The 22,062-nt window shown below is 44.7% G+C and overlaps 2 protein-coding genes across 2 annotated transcripts in view; both read left to right on the plus strand.

Moving 5' to 3' along the window:
* The first annotated feature begins 915 nt into the window (after positions 1-915).
* Positions 916-11,656, plus strand: LOC308469767 (zinc finger protein RFP-like). Its single transcript, XM_080992690.1, has 8 exons — positions 916-1,507; positions 3,653-3,748; positions 5,340-5,570; positions 6,571-6,593; positions 7,940-8,058; positions 8,806-8,838; positions 9,366-9,395; positions 10,868-11,656. Exons 1-8 carry the CDS (start codon positions 1,076-1,078, stop codon positions 11,383-11,385), a joined length of 1,482 nt encoding a protein of 493 aa, XP_080848816.1. The 5' UTR covers positions 916-1,075; the 3' UTR covers positions 11,386-11,656.
* Positions 11,657-13,091: 1,435 nt separating this feature from the next.
* LOC308465328 (uncharacterized protein) overlaps positions 13,092-22,062 on the plus strand; it is a 44,398-nt gene continuing 35,427 nt past the window's right edge. Inside the window, 9 exon segments of the mRNA XM_080985198.1 lie at positions 13,092-14,720; positions 14,722-14,801; positions 14,804-14,880; positions 16,125-16,220; positions 16,627-16,857; positions 18,020-18,042; positions 18,800-18,918; positions 19,533-19,565; positions 20,934-20,963. Of these exon segments, the coding sequence (XP_080841324.1) occupies positions 14,467-14,720; positions 14,722-14,801; positions 14,804-14,880; positions 16,125-16,220; positions 16,627-16,857; positions 18,020-18,042; positions 18,800-18,918; positions 19,533-19,565; positions 20,934-20,963 (943 nt within the window). The 5' untranslated portion in view covers positions 13,092-14,466.

Below are 22,062 nucleotides of genomic sequence, written 5' to 3' on the forward strand. Positions count from 1 at the left end.
CCATTTATTATTAAAATTTATTATTACCACTGTAATTCTTTATCTCCTTGACATCTGAAGGGAGCGCGTTCCACAGAGAGGGTGCCACTACTGATAAGGCTCTCTGCCTCGTTCCCTGTAACTTCACTTCTCACAATGAGGGAACCAGCAGAAGACCCTTGGAAAAGGACCTGTGCCTGGGCTGAATGATGGGGGTGTAGACGTTCCTTCAGGCAGGGCCAAGGCCATTTAGGGCTTTAAAGGTCAGCGCCAGCACTTTGAATTGTGCTCAGAAATGCACTAGAAGCCACTGAAGATATTTTAGGACAGGTGTTATTTCACCCCAGCGGCTGCTCCCAGTCACCGCATTCTGGATTAGTTGTAGTTTCAAGTCACCTTCAAAGGTAGCCCCACGTAGAGTGCATTGCAGTAGTCCAAGCAGGAGATAACCAGAGCATGCACCACTCTGGCTTGTCATCTCCCCAGTTCTGGCAACAAAACCTCAGGCAAAGGCAGACTAAGGGGGAATTTGAAATATACTCGGAGAGTGGATTTCATGCTCTTTATTCAGCTCAAAGTGGTGAGGAGGAATGGAAGTTCCCCCAGAATGTCTGCTTTATATACATTATTTACACAATGGGCCACACGTGATTGGCTAATTCCGGGATTCACCTGTAGGCCAATCACTTCCACCTGGATTCACTTCCACCTGGAACTGGATTGGGTGGCTCCTGTGGACCAATCAGACTGCTGCCTTTTGGATCCTATTCAACTCAGTACATAACAGAATTGTAGAGCTGGAAGATGGATTTTCTTTAAACAGAGCCTGTCTTTCCACGATGCTTAAGTTTATTTGTTTTTAACATTATTTACACATTGCCTTCTTGGGGCAGTGTACATCTCTTTCCCACCCTCCACCCCCTCTCTGCAAAGCAACGAAGAGACAACATTAAGCAGAGGCCTGACGGCACTGAAAATATATAAAAAAGAAGCCACGTGGGCAATTGAGTTCCGGAGTCCTTTGCAGGAAGGGGAAAACCCAGCGGCTGAAAACAGAAGAGGCGAAATTTGACTCTTTCTTTGGCGCGAGGGAGCCATGGCTGTTGCTGCAGGGAGTCCCGTGCAAGATCTCTGCGAGGAAGCCACTTGCTCCATCTGCCTGGAGTATTTCAAGGATCCAGTGACCACCGCAGAGTGCGGGCACAACTTCTGCCGGTCCTGCCTGGTCCAGTGTTGTGGGGCGAGAGGCAGGCAGGCCTCCTGCCCTCAGTGCAGAAAAACAGTCCAGAAAAGGAATCTCATCCCAAACCGGCAACTGGCTCACCTTGTGGAATTGATCAAGAAGCTCAGTCTGGAAAAGGAGGAGGAGGAGGAAGGACGGAAGGGGGGAGTCTGTGAGAAGCACCAGGAGCCCCTGAACCTCTTCTGCGAGGACCATGAAAGTCCTATCTGTGTGGTGTGTGATAAATCCAAGATGCATGAAAATCACAAGGTGATTCCTCTGGAGGAGGCTTTCGAGAAATACAAGGTAGGATCTTAAAGTGGTGGGGAGCAGAGGGATAGCTGTGGATTCTTCTTCAGCAATTTTCTTTAACTCTTTTTTAAAAAATATTTTTTATTAGGGATTTCAACATAACAATTTGTCAAAAACACATCATCCAAAATTTCCCCCCGTTCCCCCCCCCCAAAAGAAAACCCCACCCTCGCACCCCACCCCCCAGACTTCCCTCAGCTCCTCTCTGGTTTCTTAGCACATGTTATTCTCTGCATGTTATAAAATTGTAAAGATCCTCAGTTTATCTATCTGTATGTTACCAATAATTCTTTTTTAGTGTTTATTCAAAACCTGCCAAGGAGTCCAGTTCCTTTTGTTGTTTCTTTAAATACTTCGTAAAAGGTTCCCATTCTTCTTTAAAGTCACAGTTATCCTTGTCACGTAGTTTATGTGTAAATTTCGCCAATTCCGTGTAGTCCATCAATTTCTCTTGCCACAGTTCTTTAGTCGGGATTTCCTCATTCTTCCATCCTTGTGCTATTAAGACTCTTGCCGCCATTGTCACATACATGATGTTTTTTAATTTCCTTGGCAGGTCTTTTCCTACAATCCCTAACAAGAAAGCTTCAGGCTTTTTTACAAATGTTAATTGGAACATTTTCTTCAACTCATTATATATCATTTCCCATTTTTTTAAAATTTTACTACAATCCCACTACATATGATAATTTTCTTTAACTCTTATGCCTGAATTATGCATGGTATTAATTGCCTGAATGCAGTTTCCATACTTATTGTTAATAATAATAATAATTAGTAGTAGTAGTAGTAGTAGTAGTACCCCGTCCATCTTCCTAGGTTGCCCCAGCCACTCTGGGCTGCTTCCAACATATATAAAAACAAAATCAAAGAATACACCTTTAAAAGCTTCCCTATACAGGGCAGCCTTCAGATGTCTTCTAAGGTTACATTATGTAAAAAGCAGCTGAGGAGAAGCCTGAGGGCTGGCTGGGAGGAGGGAGTTTGGATTCTCTCTTTGCTAGGGTACCAAAAGGAGCTTCCCTTGAAATGCAAACAGCAGCTTCGGAGATTTATGTTGCCACAATGGCAGGAAGAGAAAGTGCTTAAACTAGTGTTAGAAACTCAGATATATAAGCTAGGCGCCAAACGGCTCCGTCAACCGGGGTCGGAGTCACCAAAACGGAATGCCTAGTTGCCATTTTGGGGCCAGGCAGCTCAAAAGTCGTAATTGTCAATAATACTATTTGGTTTCTGAAATTCATTCTGATTTTGCAGATAAAATATAATGGATAGAATTCTACAGGATGTGTTGCTAGCTAGTGTGTGAAAACCGTCAAGATCCAAGGATCCCCAGGCATGTACCTCCAGACATCAGGCGCCATCCTGGCACCCAGGCATCTTGGTCGCAAGTGGCCAATAGCCAGGTGCAAAATAGGCCTGACACCTGGCAAATTTTGAACACTGCTCTAAACTCCACATGTGTTTTGCTGGTTGGTAGCAGCCTTTTGGTGCAGAAACCACAGAGGTGGGGAAATGAGATTAGACAAATCACAGAGCAGGAGAGATCAGACAAATCAGTTGTTTTACTTTGTGTCTTTTTTGCTGATTGGCTGCAGCCGTTTCAGGAAACAATATGGAGAGAGGGGGAAAGAAAGCAGACAGATCTCACATTAGAAGTAATTTCATAGGAAATAATGGTAAGCATACCCTCATTATGCGAATGCTCACCCAATGAACGATTTCCAGGGATCTAATTGTGTTTGGGAAGTGGGACCTGTGTGTACAACCTCTACAGTGTTTTGTAACTTTTATTATTTTTGTTTATTGTTTTGTCTGTATTTTTTTATTTTATGTTAATAAAAATAATAACAATAAAAACTTCTGGATGGCAGCAGGTTGGCAAAGACTGCTAAAAATGCCCCCCCATACTCATTTTTTTATCAAGACTTCTTCATTTATAATTATTTTTAAAATGCAAACATTAACTGTTGCATTTTATATCTTCTCAAAAAGAATTTATAAAATAGAAGTGGGGGGAGGACTACAAAGCTACAAACCATTACGTGCAAGGCCTTCAGAAACTAGAAATCAGCAAAATAGTCAATTCCTCTCTCCTCCTCTCTCTAGCTAACCTGAGTTTTTTTCTTTTCTCTTTAGGGACTGATTTGCAGCCGCCTGGAGATTCTGATGAAAGAGAAAGAGAAAATTATGGCCTATCAAGCAGCCCTGGACAAGGAAAGCCAAGACCTTCTTGTAAGTATCACTGTTATTATTAGGCAGGGAGTGAGTACTTTATGAATCAAGTCAGGACTGAGTAGGGATGGGCAAATCTGTCCATTTCGGTGTCTTTCCATTTCTCATTTTTCCACAATAGTTTGTTTGTTAGCTTGTTGTTGTTTTTATATAAAAAAACATGCTGAAAATTAATAAGATTTAAGGGTGGATTTCTCCGTATATAAATATATATCTTCAATTTCCCTATATATCTGCAATTTCCCTATATTTAAAATTTAAAATTTTGCAAGACAATCTTCCCTAATATCAGTGCTTTTTTTCTAAAAAAAATATGTTTAGGGGTACTCTCATTTTCCTATTCATATTAAAATACTGCCCCACAATGAGGCCAAACTTAGATTCACAAAATGTTTAGGGGTATGTGTACCCCCAGAAAAAAGCACTGCCTAATAGTATTCAATTCTCTCTGTTATTTATATTAATAAATGCATATTTATTCATACTTCACACACACACCCCCATATATGCATTTCTGTAGACACTACCTGGCTGGGGTAACCTTGCAAAACTTGGAGAAGTGTGAATTTCAGGGGATTGCTGTGTTTTGAATGCAAACTGAATTGAATTTCTTTCCCATTTGGCAGCCCAGCTGTACAGAACATAGATTGCTTGAGACAGTTACTATAAAAATTGTTAATGAAATATGTTTCTGAATGTGCCCGCTTGTTCATCTGTAAGAGACGCAGGCCATATTGAAGCTTTAAAGTAAATTGGGGAGGTGAATGCAGGTGGTATTTTGGTCTAAACCACTGAGCCTCTTGGGCTTGCCAATTGCAAGGTCAGTAGTTTGAATCCACCCAATGGGGGTGAGCTCCCATTCCTCTGTCCCAGCTCCTGCCAACCTAGCAGTTCGAAAGCTTACCAGTGTCAGTAGATAAATGGGTACCGCTCTGGTGGGAAGGTAAACGGCGTTTCCGTGCGCTCTGGTTTCCGTCACGGTGTCCGGTTGTGCCAGAAGCGGTTTAGTCATGCTGGCCACATGACCCGGAAAGCTGTTTGTGGACAAATGCCGGCTCCCTCGGCCTGAAGCAGAAATGAGCACTGCACCCCATAGTCAAATTTGACTGGACGTAACCGTCCAGGGGTCCTTTACATTTACTTTTACCTTAAATAGGGGAGTGCTGGGCATAGGCATGCTAGCTCTGCCAGCCCCCCCTCCTCCATTTTTGTTGTTGTCGTCTTTGTACTCGTGAATGGCACAGGTTGGAAGTGAAGAGTATTTTGTGCCCATGGAGGCTCTCCGAACATCTTAGAACCTTGATTATGCCAAATATGAAATGATGCAGGGAACCTCCATGTCCAGAAAAATGTTCCGTGCTTTAGGGCTGTTGCTTCCCACAAAATGGAAGGCAACAGAAATGGAGACGGCAAATAGAATGTGTTCATCTCTGCCTCCCCTGCTTCTTCAGCCACTGGACGTTTATTTCATGTCTATGAAAAGTCATTGAAAGTGCACTTCCTGCGGAGATCTCATAATTTCCCTCCTGATGTCATGAAGACTGGCCGTATTTCAGATTCTGGTCTCTGCTTTTCCTCCTGCTTCTTGCAGAAATTAACAGAAACCGGGAGGCAGAAGACAGTGGAGAAGTTCAGACAACTGCAGCAGTTTCTCAAAGAACAAGAAAAACACCATCTGGATCATATAGAAGAGGTGGAGAAGGAGATTGCAAGGAAAAGGAATGAGCAGCTGGCCAGGCTCTCCAGGGAACTCGCCCATCTTGAAAAGGTGGTCCAGGAAATGGAGGAGAAGCGTCTGCAGCCAGCAAACGAACTCCTGCAGGTAAGATGGTGGCAGGAACAGCCCAAGGACAAGTCTGCAGAAATTTATGTGCCTCCTTAATTTATGCAAGTCGTAAAAGAGCTTAGTGGATGGAGTCTCTAGTCCAGTCTCTTATGCACAGGTGCGCCAACAGACCTGGGATGTTTTCCTTACCTTAATGCAAACTAGAGATTCTTCTGCGGAGTTGATGGAACCAGGTGTTGTTTTTTCCTCCTTGCTAATAGTTTGCCTCCTAATGCCTTCCAGTTTGTCAGTGCTGTCTTCATGCCCTGTGGTGGGCTTCCCAGAAGCTACTTTGGCCACCTCAGAGCAGGCGTCAGCAAACTTTTTCAGCAGGGGGCCAGTCCGCTGTCCCTTAGACCTTGTGGGGGGGCCGGACTATATTTTGAAAAAAATAATAATGAACGAATTCCTATGCCCCACAAATAACCCAGAGATGCATTTTAAATAAAAGGACACATTCTACTCATGTAAAAACATGACCCAGAGATGCATTTTAAATAAAAGGACACATTCTACTCATGTAAAAACATGCTGATTCCCGGACTGTCCGCGGGCCGGATTTAGAAGGCGATTGGGCCGCATCCAGCCCCCGGGCCTTAGTTTGCCTACCCATGCCTCAGAGCTTACCAAAAGTAAAATGAATCAAAACAGATGTGAGCTCCAGCATTGAGCACACTTTTTTTGACATCCCAAGGGGGGTGGGGAATTCCACTGAACCCACACTTAAAGGTGAACCTGCCTCATTTGCTCTTTATACATCAGTACACAAACTGAGTCACAACCTTCCATCAACATTTGCACTTCTATGGACTTTCCAAGGCAGCTCTCCAGCCAGGTAATGTGTACAATTCAACCAGTTGCAGAAAATTGTCTGATTTAGCCGTTCCTACCCCAAACTGACATCAGAGGGCCAGAGTGTTCCTCCATTGCAGGGTCTGAGGTGTCTTCCTAGTGTGGCCTGTGGTGTGCAGTGATTTCCATTCTCTTTTCCCTATAGGATGCGAGGAGCACCTTGCAGAGGTAAGTGGATCCTGCTCATTTCCATTAGCATCGCTCCATAAGAGTGGGAAAAGTCACATAAGACCACTGTGGGGGAGATAATAGGATTTCTACCTCTGAAATACACAAGGATCTGTGGGGGTTTAGGGGTCCTGGAGTTTGTTTTCTGTTGTCCCTTGCATAGAGTCCCTTGGAATTGCTCCTCAAACTTCTCCTGGATACGATCACAGGCTATCCTGCTGAGCAGGTCATGAATGACCTCTTGGGAAAATATCTTTCTACCATAAGGGTTTTTCATTTTATTGAAGTTGCATGGAAAATTTCAGAGACTGCCATGATGGGGCCTTTCAGGCAGAGGTGGTTTTCGAATGAAGTACAGTGGTACCTCGGGTTACATACGCTTCAGGTTACAGACTCCGCTAACCCAGAAATAGTACCTCAGGTTAAGAACTTTGCTTCAGGATAAGAACAGAAATCGTTCTCCGGCGGTGCGGCAGCAGCAAGAGGCCCCATTAGCTAAAGTGGTGCTTCAGGTTAAGAACAGTTTCAGGTTAAGAATGGACCTCTGGAACGAATTAAGTACTTAACCCGAGATACCACTGTACTGCCATTTCCCCTGCTAATTTTTGTTTTACTTATTTAAATTGTATAATGTTGTTTTGTATTGGCCTGGATGGACTTTTGACCAATAACTTGGTTTGCTTGTACATCTGTGGAAGGTCTGCCTCATCCTCTGAGATCATTTGGTTCTAGAGCAGAGGTTATCTACATATCAAAGCAAGGTATCGCCAAGCTCAAGAAACAAATGCTTTGAATTTACTCTAAGGGAAAGCTTTTCTCCTCGCACACGAAACACGGGAAATTTACTGCAGTTGCTCTGCAGCTCTGTCTTGGCCACTTCACCAGGTGTGATATATCCCCAGGCGGGGGGAAATCTCACAAGGAAGAGAGTTAGCGGTGTACCTTTGTTCCTGATCCTGTAATTTGTAACTTCAATGTGTCACTCCGGTTCAGGAGAGAGGTTATAAGGAACATTTCACGTATATGAACAGCAGCAACCATCTTTTTTTCTCTACACCTTCCCTGGGGACATCTAGAGAAAGATGCTGTGCTGTCACCAGGCACTCAGAGAATTCATGCCCCCTGATATCACATGATGGTGCTTCTTCTTTGAGTAAATATAAGCGGGGAGACTCAGAGGCCTGTGGTTGCTGTTCTGGTCCTGAAATGTCTGGCTTAGTGCAGAAGAAGAATCTTTCCCTGCTGTGCCTCCCTGTCTGCAGCTCTCTTCCTCTCTCTCAATTCCTTTCTGTGGATTTGTGGAATTGTGGATTTGAACAGACTCATATTGTGTTTCTTTTCACCAGGTATGAGAAAAGAGAGACGTTGGTGAATCCACTGGCTTTCCCTCCAGAGCTGAAGGGGAGAATCTCAGAATTCTGTGATATAAATCCCCTCCTGGAGGATGTCATGAAGCAGTTCAAAGGTAATGAAAAATGGCGCCAAGGGTTTTATATTGGGCATATATTACAGGCAACAACTAATTTACGTGGGACCGTGACCACGTGCATCACCGCAACCCGGAAGTGACCGGAAAAGGGGCAGGGGTCAAGAACGTAACCCCTGTGCAAAACGGTCATTGCCTATAGTCCAAAGCTGTTTTGTATTTTGTTCTCATCACAGACATGGGTACCACCAGGATACCTTCCTTCTTGGTGGTGCAGCCATTATTTTATTTCCCCCAATCCTTCCTCATCAAACCAAATCAAATCAAATCAAATTTCCAATCCTTCCTCATCAAACTTCGCTTCTCCTTATGTTTCACCATTTTGGCTTTAATGATTCCCCCCACCACTTTACTTGGGTAAAATGTTAAGGCTGTCTCCATCTCCCCTCTGTATCCTTTTATGGGGTTCCTATTGCTCTGCCCCCCCCTTCCAGTCCTCCAATGTAGAGCCCAATTTCAGTGACAAAGTTCAGAGACTAGCAGGATTCATGCTGAATATTTTTGTTCTGCTATTTGTAAGCTTGTGTTATGTTTGCTAAGTTTTAAAGCTTTAGTTATTTCCATAGATTCTTTCTATGGTTTTCTTGTTTACAATTATTTTTTTCTACTAGTTTATCTTTTCCTTAAATTATAATAATGCTACATTATGAAGCATTATTTTTGTATGGAGATTTATTTCAGGTGGAAGAGAGTCGCCCTTACACTTATATCTTTTTGCTTCCTCAGATGCTCTGTTATTCAGAGAACAGCTTCAAGAAGGTAAATTTCCAGGGAAGGAACAGGAGGAATGGGGGACTGGTGTTTCATGGGTGTTGAACAGTCTGTTCTTAGACTTTGGAACCATCAGCAATAGTGTCAACATGTCTAAAATTTCTGGCTTTAAATAGCCTTTTCCCACCTGTTTATTTCTGGCAGATGTTCACCTTTTAAAAGATGGAAATTGCACTGCCATCCAGTATAGATACCCATTTCATTCATGGATTCTGAATAATTTCATTCTGCCATTTTCCAGTATGGTTTACCATTTTTGATTTTCACATAGAATCAGAATAGTTTTAATTCAACTAGTTCAACCTCCTGCAGTGCAGCTAGACAAGTTGGCTGTTTGAATTTCTTAGTCATACAGTTTTCTCATTAGTAATTTGTTCTATGATTTAATCTTTTGCTTGAAATAAGGAAACAACGGATGATAAGTTATGAAGCATTGTTTTGTAATGATTTTTTTTAATTTTTATTTTAGATATAGCTGTGTAGCCCTTAAACATTATATCTTTTTGCTTCCTCAGAGGTTCTGTCATTCGGAAAACCTCAGAAAGGTAAATTTCACATGGAGTCCCAAATTCATGGGGTGGTGGTGGTGTTTCGAGGGGTGAAAGTGTCTGTGCTGCAGAAATATGTGGGTTATGAGTTCTTTGTGGTGCAAGTGGACATTATTGTCTTGGAAGATGTTTAGTAGGGCCAATTCTGGGGTGATTTCTAATACTTGCTTAGTTATTTTACATATTTCTTGTATGGCTGTTGTCCAGAATAGTTGGATTTTGGGGCACTCCCACCACATATGGAGGTATGTGCCTGTGGAGGTGCACCCTCTCCAGCATTTTGGTGTGGTTCCTGGGCGTATTAGCGCTAGTTTTCTTGGTGTTAGGTACCACCTGTAGGTGAGTTTCATTCAGAGTGAGTTCTTTTCGTTGGTCTTTACCGTGTTGACTGAATAAATCATACATAATAACTTTCTTGTTTCTTTCCTGCCTCTTAGTGCCAACAGGGTGAGGGGGAGAGAATTCCTCAAGCCTGACACCCCCAAGATTCAGAGGCAGCCTTGTAAATAGCCACATTCCCTGTTAGAGCCTCTTATAGCCGAATCTTCCCCCGATGTCAGGACTCAGGAATTGTAGATATCTTGGTTCAATCTTATTTTGCGGAACAAACCATTAAATATGTTGTTATTATAATTTATTAAATTTGTATGCCACCTTTCATCTGTAGATCTCAGGACTGTTCACAACATTAAAAATATAAAGGTAGAAAATACAGGATAAAAACAAGAACAGAAATCAATAACACCCCACCCCACCCCACCCCACCCCAAACACATTTAAAAGGGTATCTGATGTTGAGAATTGGATTGGTGGCGAAGTGACACCGTGTGGTGAGAATAGAAACACCAGGGAAATTACATTTGTTCATTTGCTCCTCTTCTCAGAAACAAAGGAATACAATTTTGTCTCCCTCACTGAGAGGGAACCCTTGAGGCAGCATTAGTTCTGCCTCCAGCTGAGGCAGAATTGGGTCCACATTGACACTCTCCCCAGTTCTAACCATATTGAGGGCATTAAAGGGTCCATGACTGTTCTCTGCCCATCTAAACTGGCTGTCCTCATTCGCCATCCCCTGGGAGCCCTAAATAGCCAATTCACACAAGAGTGTGTCAGAGGACGGCAGTTTCCCTTCTCTTCTAACCTCTCCCTCTCCTTAGCTGACACAGCAGAGCTGAAATAAAAAAAATAATGGGGGTTTTTACTCGGAAGATTTGTGAATTGACAGGAATGTCACAATATAGGAAGTATATTGAATATAAAAATAACAAGGATGCTTTTTATTCGAAGTTTATTCTGATGAGAGTCTGGAAGAAGGAGAGGAGGGTCCTAACCCTAAATGCAATGCAAATAAGTCCTGTTTTTATGAGAGGGAATCTGGTTCCTGGGCTGTTTCTTGGATCAGGATGTCCGTCTCCTGACTCTCGGCTGATTCTGCCTCTCTTCTCTTTCCCTCATCTTCCCCCCAACAGCAAATGTCACTCTGGATCCAGACACAGCCTATCTCAGGCTCATCCTGTCCGAGGATCGGAAAAGTGTGAGACTGGGAGATAAAAGGCAAGCCCTGCCCGACAGTCCTGAGAGATTCAACAATTGTACTTCTGTGTTGGGACGTGAGGGATTCACAGCAGGCAGACATTTCTGGGAGGTCACTGTGGGAAGCGAGGGATGGTGGACTGTGGGGGTTGCCAGGAAGTCTGTGAAGAGAAGGAGCTTTCTTCCCTTCAGTCCTGAGGGAGGAATCTGGGCTGTGGAGAAGTCTGAAAGCAAGTACTGGGCCTGCACCTCCCCTGATGACCCTCCTCTGTCCCTGAGTGGGGACCTCAAGAGGATCCGAGTGACTCTGGACTATGAAGGGGGACGTGTGTCATTTTTTGACGCTGACTCAGGAGCCGAACTCTATACATTCTCAGGAGCCTCGTTCTCTGGAGAGACCCTCCTCCCTTTCTTTTGTCTGGGTGGAGGTAAAACACAGCTCAGTATCTCCTGAAGACACTATATTTGCCCCACAGGCCCAGCAGAAGTTTCTCTCCTGACCAGAATGACTGCTATAAAACCAGCATTTCCCTCTCAAGTGCATTTTTTGGCAGCTTTTCTGGGACCCTTTGAGAGGATTCGTTCTAGTCACAATCGGCACAAGCAACAAAACAAACAAAAATTGCTGCTTTTCCCTTCCCTTTCCCAGAATTTCCTCTGCAGCGGAGTTTTTTAAGAAAAAGAAACACCTGAACATTCCCAATAAATAATCTTTTCCCTCAAAAGCCTCCATATCACGATTGCTGTTATCTATCTTCATTAAGCATTAGCAATAAATAAAGAAGTAAATGAAAGGAAACAAATATTCATTGGCTAGGAATTGAATGCCACCTGTGTCAGTGAGAGCACTAAATTTTGGAGAGCTGCGGGTGGGATGTGGATTTTGATTGGCCTTATTTCTCTGTGGTAAACAACTAAGAAGAAGATTAAAATTTAAAAAGAAGGAATCCACTATTCAGAAATTATCTGGGCTTCTGGCTGAAAATGAGGTGGCCAAATTCACTGAGGACTTTCAATGGTCCAAGGTGGTGGGAACTAGAAGGGATTGATTGTGAGGATATTTCCAAACTGACTGAATGGACATAGAAATATCTAAATGGTAAGTAATGAACTTTGGGGCAAAAGCTTCTAACTTCACTTATAAGGTAATGATGACTGAAGGTGGGGGGTGAGTGTGGAGGAAGCGTTTGAGGCCATTCTCTGTGTGCCGCCTCCTCAAGAGGCCCAGAGGGTGGCAACACAAGAATGGGCCTTTTCTGCAGTGTCTCCCCTCCTCTTGGAGGAGGAGTCCGGGAGGGCAAGAGTTAACACCCCCCTGCCCTTAAGGAGAGTCGATATGTACATGTTTAACAGTTTAATAAATTGTTCTGTGCACACTTGCGTTCACAAAGATGGGAACATGAGCCCAAATAGTTTAATGTGGCAAGCGAGGGAGCCATATGCATTATGACTCAGGAGCCGAACTCTACACGTTCTCAGGAGCCTCGTTCTCTGGAGAGACCCTCCTCCCTTTCTTTCTACTGTGGAGAAATGAAACCCACTTCAGTATCTCCTGGGGAGACTAAATCTGCCTCTCAGGCCCAGCAGGAGTTTCTCTCCAGACCAGAGTGACTGACATAAAAACCATTTACCCGCCAAGAGCAGGTTGGGCAGTTTTGCAAGGGCCATTTGAGAGGATCCATTCCGGTCAAAATCAGCAGAAATAACCAAAGAAAAATGGGTTGCTCTTGCTCTGCATTTTCTTTCCTTTTCCCAGAATTCCCTCTGGAGCTTACTTCTTCCAGAGACATTCACACTTTTAACAGTCCCAATAAATAAAATATTTCCTCACCTTCAATCTTGTTTTCCTTTTGAGATGTCTGATTTGGCAGAGGATGAGACTCTTAATCTCAGGGTTATGGGTCTGAGCCCCACGTTGGGCAAATGTTTCCTGCACTGCAGGGGGTGGGACTAGATGACCCTCAGGACCCCTTGCAACTCTGCAATTCTAGGAAACCTTCCTCCCCCCACAATATCTTATGCAGCTGTTAAAATGCATGCATTATTGGATTAATGGAAGACTAAAAAATGAACCCCTCCCCCACGTCAGGCAGGATAACTGGGGGAGGCAGTGGGAGACAGGAGTGCCTGGCGTGCTCTGGTCCAGGGGGTCATGAAGAGTCGGACACGACTAAACAACAACAACAACAACAAAAATGAACCCCTTCATCCACGTCAGGCAGGATAGCTCCTTGCTCTGGAGACCTCAGATGGGAAGAAAATGAAAAAGAAATTGAACAGGGCGTCAGCTTCAAATGCCCTCTGCAAATACAGCCTCGCCATCTCCACACGTTGTCAGAAGTAAACCTTCTTGCATTGAGTGGGGCTTCTGCCCGGTTAAATGTGTTTTGAGTGGATGCATTGACGTTCCTTATTTACAGGCTGGATTCTGTCTATCGGGGGCATCAAATGGGGTGTCCTCTGGATAATGCTGGACTCCAATTCCCCTCTGACCCATCCAGCATGGCCAGGGGTCAGAGAGGATGAGAGTTGCAGTCTGGCAGCTTCCAGAAGGGGCTCCATGGCCTGTGCTGCCCCATACATTTCGCAGGAAACCTTCCCTTTGCTCCTCAGCCCCACCTCAAATATACAGTGCTACCCCCACAGTGGCGGAGCAACAAGCTGCAGCCCCCGGAGCGGAGAACAGGCTGGGGCGTGGCTTGCGTCCCGGGGTTGCGCAGCGTGCGGCGCAGGTCCCGCGCATCCCAGGGGAGCAGCCGTGATGGTACCCTTTCCCTAAATGGTACCTGGAATGGCACACCCCGCCCCCCTTCATACCCCGGTGCTCCCCCAAGGAGGGTCATTTTGGCAGCAGGTGCATTTTATTTTTCTCCTGGGATACTAAGAGCTAGAACAACACATGCCTGTGGAATTGACCTCTCTGAGAGACTGGTAGGATTCTCTCAAAGATCTGGCAGCCTGCTCTCCTTTCCCTGCGTTTTCCACGGGGTGGTGGCACATGATGGAATAAAGACACCTCCCCCCCCCACCTGCCTGAGCACCACCTCCCCTTGCTCCATCCCCTACATGATGTTGGCATCGTTTGTGTGTCATCATAAAAGTTACATTTAGTAGGGAGACAACATAAAAGTAACATTAAAGAAAGTAACATTAGTACAGCGACGGTGAACACAATTATAATATCTCACAGTGGCTGAGCAATACAGCGGACTATGCCGTGGTTTTGAGCATCACAGGGTGCAATGCAGGGGGGCAGACAAGTGGGGAGACTTTACTGATAGCAAATATCTATTCCCTTATTGATACAGAGGAAAAGAAACCTTTATTCAACTCAAAATTCTTATAACACAATCAAAAAGCATTTGCTACTCCTTGAGAAAACATTCAGCAACTGCAAAGACCTGGGGACATTTTTTTTAAAAAATAAAATAAAGATCACGTGCTCACTGAGTCATTTCCTGGAAGGGAAACTCCCAGTGGCTGAAAACGGAGAAAGTGAAACTTAACTCGGATCTTTGGTGCGAGGGAGGGAGCCATGGCTGCTTTTGAGGGTCACATCCAGCGTCTCTGTGATGAAGCCACGTGCTCCATCTGCCTGGATTACTTCAAGGATCCAGTGACCATCCCAGAGTGTGGGCACAACTTCTGCCGATCCTGCTTGATCCTGTTCTGGGGGGAATCGGAGGCAGAGGCTTCCTGCCCTCAGTGCAGAGAAAGAGTCCAGAGAAGGAGCCTCATCCCCAACCGGCAATTGGCTAATATGGCAGAAATAGCCCAGAATCTCAGCCTTAGAGGGAAAGGAGGAAGGAGGGAAAGGAGGAGTCTGCGAGGATCACCAGGAGCCCCTGAAGCTCTTTTGCAAGGAGGATGAAGCCTGGTGTGTGAGAAATCAAAGGAGCACAAACATCACGAGGTGATTCCTGTGGAAGAGGCTTTGGAGGAATACAAGGTAGGAGATCCCTGGATCTTGAGGGGGAGAAATAGCTGTGGATTCATAGAATCATAGAATCATAGAGTTGGAAGAGACCAGAAGGGCCATCGAGTCCAACCCCCTGCCAAGCAGGAAACACCATCAGAGCACTCCTGACATATGGTTGTCAAGCCTCTGCTTAAAGACCTCCAAAGAAGGAGACTCCACCACACTCCTTGGCAGCAAATCCCACTGTCGAACAGCTCTTACTGTCAGGAAGTTCTTCCTAATGTTTAGGTGGAATCTTCTTTCTTGTAGTTTGGATCCATTGCTCCGTGTCCGCTTCTCTGGAGCAGCAGAAAACAACCTTTCTCCCTCCTCTATGTGACATCTATCATATCACCCCTTAACCTCCTCCTCTCCAGGCTAAACATGCCCAGCTCCCTTAGCCGTTCCTCATAAGGCATCGTTTCCAGGCCTTTGACCATTTTGGTTGCCCTCCTCTGGACACGTTCCAGTTTGTCAGTGTCCTTCTTGAACTGTGGTGCCCAGAACTGGACACAGTACTCCAGTTGAGGTCTGACCAGAGCAGAATACAGTGGCACTATTACTTCCCTTGATCTAGATGCTACACTCCTATTGATGAGGCCCAGAATTGCATTGGCTTTTTTAGCTGCCGCGTCACACTGTTGGCTCATGTCAAGTTTGTGGTCAACCAAGACTCCTAGATCCTTTTCACATGTACTGCTCTCAAGCCAGGTGTCACCCATCTTGTATTTGTGCCTCTCATTTTTTTTGCCCAAGTGCAATACTTTACATTTCTCCCTGTTAAAGGATTCTACTTGGGAGGTTTTCTTTTTACTTCTCAGGTCCAAAGTAGGCATGGCATGGATTCATCCTTGTTTATTATGTAAAAAGCAGCCAAGGGGAAGCCTGAGGGCTCCTGGGATGACTCAGAAGAAGGAGTCACAGTCTTTCTCTCTTCCAAGGGGACAAAGGGATCTCCCTTGATATCCCTGAGAAGCATCTGCAAAGACTAGGTAGAAGTCTGTAAGCAAGGGGTGACCTAACTGGGTCCCTGAGCCCCACAGGGCTGGCACAGAAAAAAGGTAGCTGGTCCAGGGAGCCATGGACCCAAAAAGGTTGAAAACCTCTGGACTTTTATTTCCTTGAATAAATTGCTTTGCTATTATAGCAAGACCACTGGGCGCAAGAAGCCAGCACACTATTCACCTCCTCTCTGTGTGTCTCAATCAGACCTTAGTTTTCCCTTTTCTCTTTAGGGAGAGATCTGTCACCGCCTGGAGATTCTGAGGAAAGAGAGAGAGGAAATTCTGGCCCATCAAGCAACCCTGGACAAGGAATGCAAAGACCTCCTTGTAAGTGCCACTCTTATTACTAGGGAGGGAACAAGCACTTGAAGAGTCGAGTCAGGACTGAGGAGGGATGGGGAAATCTGCCCATTTCAACTTCTCCCCATTTCTCCTTTTTCCATATCAGTCTGTTTATTAACTCTGGTTATGCCATGCCCCAAAGCATGCAGGGAACATCCATGGCTAGAAAAAATGCTCCTTCCTTTAGGCTGTATCCCTCTGCAAAACAGAAGTCAACAGAAAGTCAATGAAGAGGGCTGCCCCTCAAAATAAAGGTTTACTTCTTTAGTAACTGGAGATTTCATGTCTATGAAAAATCAGAAGTGTCGTCCCTGTAGAACTCTCACAATTCTCTTCCTCATGTTTTGAAGGCTGATCACCTTCCACACTCAGACCTCCTCTTTTCTTGCAGAAATTAACAGAAACTGAGAGGCTGAAGACTATGGAGAAGTTCGGAGAACTGCGCCACTTCCTGGAAGAACAAGAAAAACGTCTGCTGACTCACGTGGAAGAGGTGGAGAAGGAGATTGCAGGGAGAAGGGATGAGCAGCTGGCCAGACTCTCCAGGAAACTCTCCTCTCTTGAGAGGATCATCCAGGAGATGGAGGAGAAGAGTCAGCAGCCAGCGAATGAAGTCCTGCAGGTAAGATGGTGGCAGGAACAACCAGAGGATCCAGGAAAAGGCTGCCCCTTTCATGTATGCAAGGAGTGCAGGGACTCAGTTGATGGAGCCTTTAGTCAGGTTTGTAATGGACAGGAAGACCCAAGAGACCTGGGATGCTTAACTCACCAGAATGCAGACTAGAGATTCATCTGTGTTCTTGATGGAACGGGAGCTGATCTTCTTTGCTCTTTGCTGATGCTTTGTCTCTGAATGCCTTTCAGCTGTGGGGGGCTTCATCTAGGATGCGTTCAGGTCTGCTTCCGACATGAGCCAGTCTCTTGACCAAGCTTCTCTTCCCATTCCCTCCACAACTTCTGGGTTGATCCCCTTCCCCATGGATACAGATCGGCCCAAAATGGTGCTCAGTCACAGTGACCAAAGAGCAAGACAGAGGGACGAATCCAGACTGCTGCTTGTCCCACCCCTTTCCTCCAGGAAACCCCAGTGTTTACTGCTGAATTAGAGCAAACCTCAGCCAGGTTTTCTCCGGATTGACGTTTGCTTTGATGTTGCACCAAGGAGCAGGTTTTTCCTGAGGGAAAGCGGCAGGGCAAAGACAAAACCATTTGGACCTGTGTTTTCTGGGCACAGGAAAAGCAGAAGTGTGGATGAGCCCAAGGAAAGACGGAATTGTTTTTTTACCCCTTTGGAGACATTTTATGCTGCAGGTGCTTTTTTTTACTTCCAGATGGAAAACATAATTTGAAATTTGTGGACTTCTATGGAAGACAGTTTGGGACAGTGCCCTGGCAGGATTATCCTGTAGGCTTACTTACATCTGAATTGCACAATGCAAACTGGATTAAAGTTTTTAAATTATAATCTAAGACTAGAGATGGTGTGAATTGTCTCTTGAACCCACAAATGTGAAATTTCCCTAAAATGCTGGTGGGTTTTCAAAAGGATTTTAAACAAAAATGGCAAGCTGATGTGGAAATGTGGAGATCTTGAAATCAGAACAATTAATAATTTCAGAATGGAAAAATAAAAGCTGTGAGAAACCAAAACTGACTGATTCCGCCATCCCTACCCCAAACCTTGGCATGTGCCAGGCAGACTGACATCCGAGGGCCAGGGTCTGAGGGGTCTTCCTAGTGTGGCCTGTGGTGTGCAGTGAATTCCCTTCTCTTTTCCCCTCTAGGATGTGAGAAGGACCTTGCAGAGGTAAGTGGATCTGGCTCATTTCCATTAGTATCACTCCATGATGCCGGGATGCAAGAACCTCAGACATGGCCCTGCAGGGGGGAGACTGTAGGCCTCACTGCCTGCAGCATCTCACAGGTAAAAGCAGGGGACCCTATTTTGAACTTGTAGCCCCCCAAATTTCCCTCCAAGGTTCAAGGTCAACTGCCTCCTCCCTCCCTCCCCACATCACTTCACAAAGGGATGGGGGCTCTTTTCTTTCTCTTGCACTTTCTGTTCATGGACTTTTTGGTAATTTCAAACATCTAGAAGAGAAAGTGCCAAAGATGCTTGGGAAGAGCTTAGGATGTACCAACACATTTCAATGTCCAAGTAGCATCTTGTCCAAGTAGCAGCCACCCAACTCTTGGCAGCTTTGGACATCACTCACCTCCTCTGGAGAAGCTCAGGGAGGGAGGGATTGCAGGCATTCCACCTCAGGGGTCTGGTTCTTAAGTCCTGGGACCTTCCCAGAAAGCTGTTAGGGGGCAGCATTTTTGGAAGCCATGGGAGCCCTCCGGTGGTGTCGCTTGGGGTTACATCTTGTCCCTTGTGCTGTTTAGCATCCTTAGGAAGCCACTTACCAGGGCTTGGAGGTGGGTGTCAAGAGATGAAGCTGAATCCTGAAAATTACCTGTTGGGAAATGAACTTCAACTTTGTCCATGTTATTGAGATCTCCTGCAATAATTTGGGAGATAATACCACAATGGGGCCATTCACTGTTTTTCTTTTCACCAGGTATGAGGAAAGAGAGAGTCCAGAGAAGCCACTGGCTTTCCCTTCAGAACTGAGGAATAGGATCTTCAAATCCTGTGATCTAAATCACCTTGTGGAGAATACAATGAAACAATGGGAAGGTAATGAAAACTGGATGCCAGGATTTCACACTGGGAATTCTGTTACTTCTTCAGAACTGAACATGCCAGGCTCTTACTGCATGGAATTGAGTAACCCCAGGATACCTTCCTTCTTGGTGCTCCAGCCTTCATTTCCTTTCCCCCAGAATGGCCCCTGTATATTGTGACGCTGGATCCTGTAAAGAAAGCCTGAACCAGAGTGTAGAGCAAAGTCAGGATTTTTTCCTCCCGTGTGCATCTGTTTACAGTTATACAAAACCTCCTTTTCCTTGTGGTTCCCTGTCTGCACAATCTGGGGTTGTCCTTTTGGAGGTTCTCCTGCTCTGAATGGAGTCAAAGGGCATTAAGAAGCCCCCAGTCCAAGAATGTAGAGCCCAATTTCAGGGACAAAGTAAGCTTGCTCTATGATTGTTGAGTTTTAAATCTTTAGTTATTTTCATAGATTCTTCCTATGATTTTCTTCTTTTTAATTATTTTTTTGTACAATTCAATTAATATTTAATAATTGTACTTGAATTTAAGGATGCCACATTATAAAATGTTAGTTTTGTATGGAGATTTATCTCAGGTGGAATAATGTTGCCCTTACACTTTATATCTTTTTGCTTCCTCAGTTGCTGTGTTATACAGAAAACAGCTTCAGAAAGGTAAATTTCCAGGGGAGGAACAATTTCACAGGAGGGATAGGGACTGATAATTCATGGGTGTTGAACCGTCTGTTCTGCAGACTTTGGGACCCCCATCAATGGCGTCACTCTGGGAAATGATCCTCTAGTGGCGTTTGGGTTCTTTGTCTGCCCCATTAATGAACTGGGAGGGAGTTTGAAGGCTTGGGTTGGGGGCAGAGCTTGTCCCTGCAAACAATCTGCACACCAGTCTGAGTTAATTTTCCGCCAATAGACTATTATCTTGGTTTCCCCTTTAATTTTATAGATTTTGCTTTCTTTCATAAAATTTATATACTGCTTGATTGTGGGGAAAACCCTCAGAGCCTTACAATATCTTACAAAAGCCCTTAAGGATATTTCTGAAGGGTCAGTCCAGTGTCCATCTTGTTGAGTTCTCGAGTATAAGGAATCCCCTTTGCATTTTGTTTTCCCTCCACACAATCTGGAGAGGTTATTTTGGGGCTTCTCAAAATTTGCTTGATTTCTCCCTCATGAAGTGTGTTAAAAAGGGCACCTGCAAGCACCCAGTCCCTCCTCCACCTCCTGCCAAGCTGGTCTCCCAGCAGCAGAGCAAGGGCTGAGCCGCCTCTTCCTCAGAGTTTCAACCTCACCAGCCATTTCTCGTGCTTCAGCCATCCCCATCTCCTCAGAGTTCCCACGGTTCTTAGGAGATCAGCCCTATTCTAAGAGGGAGGACTTCCCATTGCACGAGTCCCTTGGAATTACAGGGTAAACCTCTGCCGATTCTTCCTCTGCAATTTGGTTTGTCACCATGCTTGGAAATTCCAGTTTCAACAGCTTTTCCCCGCCAGTTTACTTGGGGCAGATGTTAAACCTTTCTTCATCCATCCAGTTCAGATCCCCATTTCATTTGTGGATTTTGAATCATTGTATTCTGCCATTTCCTAGTATGGTTTACCATTTCTCATTTTCCCATGAAATCATGGAATAGCAGAGTCTGAAAGGATCCCAAAGATCATCTAGTCCAGCCCCCTGCAATGCAGGAATTACAACTAAACACGTTAGTTGTTTTAATTCCTTAGGCCTAGTGATAATACATTCTCAAGAATAGTCTTTTGGAGAATATTTAACATCACTACTTAGGCCTACAGCTGTCGTCTTTGCATGATGTAATCTTTTGATTGAAATAAGGCAGGGGTCTGCAACCCGGTTTTGCGGCTCCCAGTGTTTTTTTTCTTCGGAAACGGGTCCAAGTGGCTCTTTTTGTCTTAAAGGTTGCAGACCCCTGAAATAAGGAAACAACAGATGCTATGATGTTTTGTAAAAAAAATTTATTTTTAAGCTATTGCATTGTAGCCTGTTAAGCCTGTCTTTTTGCTTCCTCAGATATTCAGTCATTCAGACATCTTCAGAGAGGTAAATTTCACATGGAGACCCCAATTCACAGGAGGGGGGGACTAGTGTTTCATGGGGGTCAAGAGTCTCTTGTACCACAAAGGCAGAGAGGGTGGACTTGAAGGTGCAGAAGTGGGGGAGAGAAACTCCCCAGAAGGATCAGCTGGAGGAGTTTCATTCCTGCCTAGAGAGAGTTCGGTTGCTTTTCCATGTGACCTTTTTCAGGACTGGTTGCCACGTGTCCTCTTTTTGTAGGTCCTCTACATTCATGATTAAAATTTCTCCCCTAGGTGGATTCTTAAAATTAGAAAATTGGCAAATTGTCTCAAGTTATTTGGTTTGGTTTGCAGTAAACCATTTAAATTTTTCTAGTGCATTAGACTCAGATCTAAGGCACCCATCTAAGCTAGCCTAGAGCAGAGAATCACAACAGAGCAGCATCTTAAGCTAGTCACATCCTGTATAAAACCCTTCTCTTGTGGCTGAACTAAAAGGACACTGCCTCAGCTACAAGATCTTGGAGGAGTCTGGGAGGGCAAGAGTTAATGCCCCCTGCCCTTAAGGAAAGTCCATATGTACATGTTTAACAGTTTAATAAATTGCTCTGTGCCCACTTGTGTTCACAAAGATGTGAACATGAGCCCAAATACTTTCATGTGGCAAGCGAGGGAGCAATATGTATTATTATTATTATTCTTTTGCTGTTGAAATTTCAGAACATTGCTACTAGCAGTATATCACAGCTTCGAAAGCCTACAAAGAGTAGATGTCGTCATAGCGATCTATGGTTAAGAGTAGAAGTTGGCAAATGTGTCCTCTTTTTTGCTCTTCAAAATATGGCAACTCTACACTTGCCTATCATGACTGGTAACTTTTTGAGTTACAGTGGTGCCTCGCAAGACGAAAAGAATCCATTCCGCGAGTCTCTTCGTCTTGCGGTTTTTTCGTCCTGCGAAGCAAGCCCATTAGCGGCTTAGCGGATTAGCGCTATTAGCGGCTTAGCGGTCTTAGCGGATCAGCTGATAAGCGGCTTAGCGGCTTAGCAGATCAGCTGATAAGTGGCTTAGCGGCTTAACGGATCAGCTGTTAAGCGGCTTAGCGGATCAGCTGATAAGCGGCT

This window comes from Podarcis pityusensis (assembly GCF_964106645.2).
Source record: "Podarcis pityusensis genome assembly, chromosome: 2".
Classification (NCBI taxonomy): Eukaryota; Metazoa; Chordata; class Lepidosauria; order Squamata; family Lacertidae; genus Podarcis; species Podarcis pityusensis.